The 9767-nt window shown below is 43.4% G+C and overlaps 1 protein-coding gene across 1 annotated transcript; it reads left to right on the top strand.

The window, feature by feature from the left end:
• The first annotated feature begins 8247 nt into the window (after window positions 1–8247).
• Window positions 8248–9397, top strand: LOC128744613 (mediator of RNA polymerase II transcription subunit 7). Its single transcript, XM_053841754.1, has 2 exons — window positions 8248–8701; window positions 8757–9397. The coding sequence occupies exons 1-2, from the start codon at window positions 8372–8374 to the stop codon at window positions 9084–9086; spliced, it is 660 nt and encodes a 219-aa protein (XP_053697729.1). The 5' UTR covers window positions 8248–8371; the 3' UTR covers window positions 9087–9397.
• The last annotated feature ends 370 nt before the right edge of the window (window positions 9398–9767 follow it).

Consider the following 9767-nt stretch of genomic DNA (forward strand, 5'->3'; position numbering starts at 1 on the left):
AACCATGGAATACAGATATTTTTTTGCTGTAGTACTTCAAAGTACCCTGATGGGCATCAATAGTCGGAAAATTGCGATTTTTGGCCAAAATTATTTTTAATATCAAATTGATTCTAGATTACATTTGTTACAAAAAAAACGATTTAAAATTATAAGAACTCATATTTAGGGTGATTTGGGGAAAAATGATCCAATGTTTCCGATTCCCAGCTTTTGACGTAGGACTACGTCTTACGGCAAGTTTTGAGATAGGGTGTCATTCCAAAAAACCGAAAAATGCGAGCGTCACGAAAAATGAAAGATTTTGAGCGCAATAGCTCAGCGGTTTTCCGATCGATTTTCAATATTCTTACACCAATCGATCGGAAAATCTTCTAAGAATTGACCCAAACGAAGAAAAGTATGGATTCTTGATGTTGAATTATTGAAAAATTGAAAATAATGAACCTATGTTTTACCAGAATTCTCGCTTCGTGATTGGTTGGAAGATTCTTTGCGATGATCTAAACCTATACTAATTTGATATCTGTGCTTGGGAAGTAAGCTAAAACAAGTGACAAAGTTTCCTCATTTCAACAAGATTTCTTAACACCGCGGTAAAACGTAGACCATTTTGATGTCCTTGCTTGGGAAATACGCCGGAGAGAGTGACAAAGCCCCCTCGTGCTAACAGATTGTTTACGAACGCGATTAAACCTAGTCCAATTTGATGTCTGTGTTAGGGAAGTGTGTCAGAAAAAATGGCAGAAGTTTGTTGCCCCAACAGATCACAAATTCTTTACGTTCGTTCGTTCGTTTTTTATTTGTTAACGGAGACTTTAAATCTTAAGATTCATTCGTCTCCGCAAATTCTTTACTGCGAGACGATTAAACCTCGACGAATTTGATATCTGGGTTGGAAAAATGTGCCTGCTGTAGTGTTCGGTTATAATACGACTTTGCATGAATACGCATGCTTGCCGTTTCATTAGAAGTGTAGTGAAAAGATGTGCTGTTGATAAAATAGGATTGAATTGGTAAAATCCCTTCAACGTGGGGAACCCTGGGTAATAAAACCAATCTTCAATTGCAGTAAGGTAGCAGGAAAGCAGTGTGTTTGTGTTCTTGATTTTGTTAAATTGTTTTCAAATGCACAATCTTTTGAGGATTGAACGTATGCAATGTTACTACTTTGGTAAATGTTACATACAACGCATGTAGCATGTATATATGTTGCATATAGCATGTATACATGAAGAATCAAATAATTACAAGCATGAATACGTGCTACTATCACTACAAAGAGACTTACGTAGTCCTGCGTCACCGATGTATGCGATCGTGTCTTGTACACAAACCCTCTGATTTTTTACGAGCCATAATTTAATTTTAATTTATTAATCTTCGACATAAAGAACATCGCACAGACATAAAACTTATCTAACTAATTAAATATTACAGATTCTTAGCCTAACATACATTACATTTTTTGACAATCCAAAATCGAAAATCTAATGGTTGACGTATTCGTAAAATTTGAACGGCATTTTTGACATTTCCCTAATACATCGCACGTTTTCTTTCCGCATATTCCTTTAATTTTATTGCGGAGTTTCCACCTATTTAGAGTACCACGCCAAAATTATTAGCGTGGTTATTTTCTGCGTTTACCATACAAGTTTACAATTTAGCAATTTGAATCATCAGATTTTCGTTATTGCCTCCCCACTGCACTCCTCTTTGCTTGACAAGCATATTTTCAATGTATTTAGTCACCACAACGGCGGCCAGAAATCCGGCAGAATGTCTGGCAGAAAAAGTTTTTCGCTGCCAGATTTTTGTTCGATTTCTGCCGGACGCGCCTGAGCGGATTCTGGCAGGAATTTCGCCTAACGGTTTTTCTGCCGAATTCTGTTCGATTTCTGCCCGACGTGCCTGATAGAACCGATTCGGTTTATTTTGAGTGGTTTTTATTATTGAAGCAATAGGAAATTGTCATCTCTAATAATCACAACCTCTTTCGTTCACTACGGCTGTGAACCATTTCGCGAAATTTTTAACTTTTTGGTTAAAACTTGAAAGTTCGATGGTTTTTCGAAAATAATCCTGCTCGGGAGCATGGTTCGCTTATCGCTTCTGAGAGCCAATGAGATATGCCACAGGTGAGAAAAGAGCTTCAATGCGTTTCACTGATTTTTTCTTGAATTTTGAATTTGAAATGAGATAAATTTTATCAATCAAATAGGAGCAAATGAACACCAAAAATTCATCCAATTCCAACCTGGACTGAATAAATAAATTCGCTGTTATAGAAACATATCTTCATCCTCACGCTATCCAGCTTTTTACGAGCCATAATGGCGAACGTGTTCGTAATATTTGAACAGCATTTTTGACATTTCTCTAATACATCGCACGTTTTCATTCCGTACATTCCTTTATGCCGTTTTCGTTTTTTTGGTGTAGCTACACCGTTTGGTGCTACACTTTTTGCGGATAAACGAACGCTCGCGGTGCAGCAGCAGTGATGTTGTATGGGTGGGTTGATATCTTCCGATCTGCACCAGCTACACTCTCTTTTTTCTGGTGTAGCTGGTGCAGAAAAAGTGTAGCAATGGTGTATAACACAAAAATCAAAAACGAACAGTTTTGGTGCAAAAAAGCTACACCGGTGTAGCCTCGGTGTAGCTATACACCGCAAAAACGAAAACGACATTAGTTTCACCTAGAGTGACTATATACAGAGTGGCGAGAATGTCAAAATTGGAATGATCATTATCTGTCAGTGTCATTCCAATCGAGCAGACGACCTATCCAACGCGTATGCAGGAAAGAGAAAGAAAAACCTTGGAAAAACCGCATTGCATACATTTGGGATGACTTGTCGCCACTCTGTATATAGTCACTCTAGTTTCACCGTGTACGCTCGGAAAGAAAATGTGCGATGTATTAGGGAATAAAGCATTGCACGCAGATGTCAGTGCGTTTTTTTTTCGTCCCAGGTTTGACAGTGTTGTGAGGTTTGTTTTGATTACTCATTCGATAGACCCAGAAGCAAAAAACTGCAAAAAGGACAAAAATATATGTTGCACAGAACTATTATGATTTTCCTGCCTCGGAAAATTCGGGTATTTCCGGTTTCCGCAAACAAGTGGTACGAATTACAAGTAATGAACCCACTAGCAATAAAATTAGGTTACAAAGGGAATCAAAACAAAACACACAAAAACGTCAAACCAGAGTTGAGGTTAGGCACCGTGCAAAGGTTTATTGTCAAAAATGCTGTTCAAATATTACGAACACATCCGCCATTATGGCTCGTAAAAAGCTGGATAGTAATCACCAATTTGACGGCTCTCAAAAATTTGACATGAATGAATGACAGCTCGCTGCTGGGATTTTACTTGCATTTTGTCTGCAAGTTCCTTGTATTTCGCATTTATGATGCAATCTGCAATATCATGTACATGGATACAACCGAGCAAGGTTGCCATTATTGAGGAAAACTCCATGTAGCTTGCCATTGGAAAATTGGAACTATTTTTACCATTTTTACAGTTAAATCCCATTGCCAATCTTATTTCGAAAGATACAGCGGTTAAAACCTGCCAGATGTTTCTCGATAAATGGCTCTTCCTTAAGCAAAATGGCTCTCAAATCTATATTTCGTTTGCCAAATTTGATAGACAAATTTATTATGAACCAATGAGGTTTAAAGGGTCTCCTACGAAAGGCTGAAAATCGAAAGGCTGAAATCTCGGAAGGCTGAAAACCGAAAGGCTGAAAGCTACGAAAGGCTGAAACATCATAAGGCTGAAAAAAAGACTGCCTATAAGGTTTGCCAGGGGAAAGCAAAGCAAACAGAACTGTTTTATTCATACGGGCGAGTATGTCATAAAACTTTCGCGGCTTTCTGCCTGCTCAAGTGTTCGTTATATGCTGTCCTTACTCGCTGCCGCTCGTTCGGACTCAACTAAGGGATAACTCCTACTTACTTACTTTAGTGGCAACGGTCCGTTACCGATCCTGCGCCGAACGAATTATAGTCCTCCAGTACCGTCGGTCCTGGGCTGCCGTTCTCCAATCCCCACGAACACCAGCTGAACGTGCATCGTCTTCGACAGCACACACCCACCGGGTGCGGGGTCTGCCTCGGAGTCTACGGCCTCTTCCTGGTTCTCTGCTGAAAATAGTTTTGGCTACTCTTTCATCGGGCATTCTGGCCACGTGTCCAGCCCACCACAGCCTGCCACATTGCACTACCTTCACTATATCAGCATATTTGTATACTTGGTACAGCTCGTGATTCATGCGTCTGCGCCACACTCCATTTTCCATTTTGCCACCAAGTATAGATCGCAGAATTTTACGCTCAAAAACCCCAAGCACTCGCCGATCAGCTTCCTTTAGCGTCCATGATTCGTGTCCGTAAAGGGCCACCGGGAGGATTAGTGTTCTGTAGAGCGCCAGTTTTGTGCGAATTTGCAAACTACGGGACTTCAGCTGGCTACGTAATCCGTAGAAAGCCCGATTCGCGGCTGCAACTCGTCGTTTCACTTCGCGGCTTACATCGTTGTCACATGTCACGAGTGTACCAAGGTATATAAATTCCTCCACTACTTCATATCGTTCCCCATCTAACTCCACCTCGGCACCAACACCACTTGAGCTCCCACGTTCCCTACCAGCAACCATGTACTTCGTTTTGGCGGTATTAATGGTAAGTCCCAATCTCGCTGCTTCCCTTTTAAAGGGCCTAAAGGCCTCTTCTACTGCTCTACGGTTGATTCCGATGATATCGACGTCATCCGCAAAACCAAGAAGCATGTGAGATTTCGTGATGATAGTTCCATTCCTTTCCACGTTTGCTCTTCGTAATGCACCTTCCAAGGCAATGTTGAATAGCAGGTTAGAGAGTGCGTCCCCTTGCTTCAGTCCATCCAACGTCACGAAAGCAGCTGAGGTCTCACCCGCTATTCTAACGCATGATTTGGATCCATCCAGCGTCGCACGAATCAGCGTAACTAGTTTCGTCGGAAAACCATGTTCTAGCATTATCTGCCACAGCTCATTTCGTTTAACTGAATCGTACGCCGCTTTAAAATCCACAAACAGATGGTGTGTCTGCAAGTTGTACTCCCGGAACTTGTCTAGCAACTGGCGCAGGGTAAACATCTGATCCGTCGTGGAGCGACCCTCACGAAAACCCGCTTGGTACTCGCCGACGAAGGACTCCGCTAACGGTCTCAGTCTGCAGAACAGGATACGGGAAAGCACCTTGTAGGCAGAATTGAGCAATGTAATTCCTCGATAGTTTTTACACTCCATTCGATGTCCCTTTTTGAAAATTGGGCAAATGAGGCCATCCAACCACTCCTCCGGCATTTGTTCTTCCTCCCAGATCCTGACAATGATCCGGTGGATTGCTTCGTACAGCCGCTCGCTCCCCGCTTTTAGAAGTTCAGCCGGGATACCGTCCTTCCCAGCAGCCTTACCGTTTTTCAGCTCACTGATTGCCTTCTTAACCTCTTCCTGTGTTGGTGGCTCCACAGCTTGACCATCGCTTACAATTTCTATCCTGTCCCTGCTGATCTCCTCATTTACCTCTCCATTCAATAGTGTCTGGAAGTGCTCCTTCCACCTGGCTGCTACCGCCGTTTTGTCGGTAAGCAGGTTGCCAGCACTATCATTGCACATCACAGGCATGGCAAAATTCCTGCTTCTCACCGTTTTATAGAAACTCCGTGTGTCGTTGCTGGCGTATCGCTCCTCTGCGCCGGCAAGCACGTGCTCCTCGTACTCGCGTTTCTTTAGACGATGGATTCTTTTTTCCGCAGCTCTAGTCTCTCTGTATCTCTCTCTGTTTTGACGCGTTGCCGCAGTGAGCATGCGACTCCTGGCCTGGTTCTTTTCGTCTGTCACTCTCTGGCATTCGGCATCAAACCAGCTGTTACGCTGTCTTCCACGCGTCGTGCCTACCACCTCTCTCGCTGTTGTTTGGATGGCACCATGGATGTTCCTCCACAGCCCATTTATATCTTCTTCTTCTACCTGCTGTTCTGCGATTCGCTGGTCAAGCTTCCTGGCGTACTCCACTGCAACGCCGTCTGCCGTTAACCGCTGGATGTTGAAACGCAGCGTCCTTTCAGTGCGAGCTTTCGCCGTGTTCGACAGCCTTGCGCGAATCTTACTCACTACGAGATAGTGGTCAGAGTCGATATTTGGTCCACGAAAAGACCGTACATCGATAACATCCGAAAAGTGTCGACCGTCAATCAAGACATGATCGATCTGAGAGCTAGAGTCTCCATTTGGATGCCTCCAGGTTTGTTTCCGAATATTCAAACGTGGAAAGTAGGTGCTACAGATGGCCATCCCTCTGGCCGCGGCAAAATTTATGAGCCTCAGACCGTTATCATTGGTCGACAGATGCAGGCTATGTCTTCCAATAACTGGACGGAAGAATTCCTCCCTCCCGATCTGCGCGTTTGCATCTCCGATGATGATTTTCACGTCGTGTTTTGGGCACTCTCCATAGGTCCTCTCAAGCTTGTCGTAAAACTCGTCTTTAGCATCATCGGATTTATCATTTGTCGGTGCGTATAAGTTGATTAGGCTATAGTTGAAGAATTTGCCCTTAATCCTCAACACGCATATACGGTCATCTACGGGCCTCCACCGGATAACTCGTTGCTTTTGTTTTCCCAACACTACGAAACCGACTCCATGTTCAGCTTTCTTACCGCCACTGTAGTAGATGTGGTACTTAAAAGAAGTGCCTGCAATAGGGTCTACTGCACGGAACTCCCTTTCTCCGGAATTTGGCCACCGAACTTCCTGAATAGCAGCGATCTCCACTCCGAGTTGATGCAGCTCTCGAGCAAGCAAGCCAGCCCGTGCCGGTTCATGGAGAGTTCGGACATTCCAGGTACCAAGTTTCCAATCGTTATCCCTTAATCGTTTCCTTGTCCCTTGCCGTGTCCTATACCGATTGTTCCGTCCTGAATTTCTTTGTTCGTTGTTCGTGGTAATTGAGTTTTCGGTATACTACCTCACCGGGGTCGCGATACCTACATCCCGCTGATGGGTCTGCCATCTTAGGTATAGCTTGCGGGATACAGCATTTCATATTCAGCCGCCCGTTACGAGACAGACGCTGTGTGAGCCGCCCCTCACCTGGAGAACAGGCGCTCTAGTTCGCACCTCCTAGCTTAGCTGCTTCAGTAAGTACATGAAGCATTTCCGGGTAAGGCCATCGACCGTCATCATTTGACTTAGATCTGCGTGGAGGCGCCAGGTGGGAGCTTGAGAGAGCCAGAGCTATGTTTGACGCTCCTTCCAGGTAACTCTCTCCATTTCATACCCTCCTACTAGGGATAACTCCTACTAGTCAGTAAACCTAGGAAAATGCTTGCACCTAAATAGAGGTGGTTTCTGCGGGGGGGCTGCCCCCCCGCAGTGGCCGGCGCTTCCGACGGCGGGTCGCCGGCGAACACTCGCGGCCTGCGGCCGTCTCGTCCTGAATCATCTAGGAATGTGTTTGGCATAAACATGGGATCATTGTAAAAATTTACTGGAATACATTGAAACGAGATGAAAAGCATGCAATGCCTTCTCAGTGCACAGGTTAAGCTTAAATGATACGCTTTCCCCGTTGGACACTATAAAATGTAGTGTAATTATTTTTCATAATTTATAAAAAATTATCAAAAATTAATTAAGTTTTCTTCGATTTAAGTTAAAATTGTGAAAAATTCTGAAATTTCTGCCTTTAGTATTACATGAACATTGTTTATTCAAAGTTTCAGCCATTCGTTATTCAGCCTTTCGAACATTCAGCCTTATGAGATTTCAGCCTTTTGTCCATTCAGCCTTATGTAGGCGTTACTTAGTTTTCAGCCTTTCGAATTTCAGCCTTTCGTGTTTCAGCCTTATGACTTTCAGCCTTATGTTGCTAACCCGACAAACCGCGTCGAACAATGGGGTTTGTGTTTGGTGTTTGACGTCACGCTTCATCGGGATTGGTCGATTTACGATTCCACCCACACCGTGATGAAATTTCTCCATTGCACTAACACCGAGACCAACACCACTTAACCAACATTGCCACACCTGTGTATATCACATTGATTATGAACAACCCTGCTATCGCTGGAAAGTCAGGAAAGTGAGGAAACTGGTGCAAAACAGAAATCAGTCAAAGAGTCAAACGTCAAAATTTCATCAAAGCGAGGTCATTTTTTACAGTATAGTGATACGCGTTCGTGTCGTCGTTTGTCACAATAAATAGTGAAATTTTAAGAACAAATTTCTTATTCTACCATAATTAATTGCTAAAGTGTGAAAGCTCTGGCACAAGTTACTGCTGTAACCAGAAAATTGCATCGAAAAAATGGCCAACGCTGACACCGTTCAAGTTAGCTCTCTTCCTCTACCACCGGCCCAGTATATCAATCTGTACACCGATGAAAACATTCGTAAAAATCGAGCTCCCAAGCCCCCACCGCCGATCCAGGACTCATACACCATGTTCGGTAATCCGTTCAGCAACGATGATAACATTATTAGACCACTGGAGGCACAGGGTTTCAAGCGTCTGTATCCACAACATTTCGACAGACGGAAGGAGCTAAAGAAACTCAACCATTCTTTACTGGTTAACTTTTTGGATTTAATCGATCTGCTTGTGCACTACCCGGATAGTCCGCGAAGAGCCGAAAAGGTAAGCTTTTGAAGACGAAATGAATTAAAACTGACTTGCTACAATTCACATTCAGATCGAAGATTTGAGCCTCCTGTTTGTACACATTCATCATTTGTTGAACGAGTTCCGTCCGCACCAGGCTCGGGAAACACTACGGGTAATGATGGAGCTGCAAAAGCGGCAACGAATAGAAACGACTCAGCGCTTCCAGAACCATCTAGAAAAGGTACGGGAACTGGTAAAGAATGCGTTCGCCTCACTGCCGGATCTGACCGACACGGACCGGCTGGGCGGAGCTGCGGAACCCATGGATACCAGTGAAGATGGTGACGTCGGCAAGGCCCGCGGCGAGGGGTGTCATCCACTAGACCGACTCATGTGCGAGTTAGTGGATAATATGTAAACCGACGCAGCACTAAACGTATTCTATTTAAGCGATAAAAAGTGAAACATAGATTTGTTCGATTTTTAAGTCGAACATAGGTTATTAGCGGTTAAAATCGAATCATCCCGACAAGCACTTAGGCTTGTTGTTCGGTCTTTGGACATAAGGAACGTTTATTTATTGTCTTGCGCTGTTTTATCATCTGATGCGGCTTAAATATTCGGTTTATAGTTTATCGCAAATTTTGTTTTCGACTTCGGTTCTACTGTTAATCTTAAAACAATAGCAGAAGGTCGAACGAACTTTCCTATTAATTAAATATAAATTATTAGCAGCATCTTTTTACGGAATCTGCATCACTAGTGGATATCACCGATTCTGAACTTAAATAACGCTGTTTTCGCAGTGAAAGTAAGCTTCTTTTTGGTAATTGACCAGAGGTAAGTACAATTCCGCTGACATCCAATTAGCTGAAAAAATGAGGCCTATTCTGCGAGGCAAGTGACGTAAAAATAATTGTTTTAGCACGAACAATAGATAATAGTTTTGATTTTTTTTAGGAAGAATACACTATTATTTTCATGGTGGGCATAAAAAGGGAAAGGCAAATGAAAAAGCGTCCAACAATAGCTTTAGTCATCCCAAGGTCCTACCTCCTTCAGATTGGGTAGCTGAGCTAGGGGGTGCGATGCTGCGTGA

This window comes from Sabethes cyaneus, chromosome 1 (genome assembly GCF_943734655.1).
Source record: "Sabethes cyaneus chromosome 1, idSabCyanKW18_F2, whole genome shotgun sequence".
In the NCBI taxonomy this organism is placed as follows: Eukaryota; Metazoa; Arthropoda; class Insecta; order Diptera; family Culicidae; genus Sabethes; species Sabethes cyaneus.

Coding starts and splice junctions, on each gene's coding strand:
- LOC128744613 (XM_053841754.1), top strand. CDS start 8,372: ATGGCCAACGCTGACACCGTTCAAGTTAGCTCTCTTCCTCTACCACCG. Junction 8,702..8,756: donor GTCCGCGAAGAGCCGAAAAG/GTAAGCTTTTGA, acceptor ATTCACATTCAG/ATCGAAGATTTGAGCCTCCT.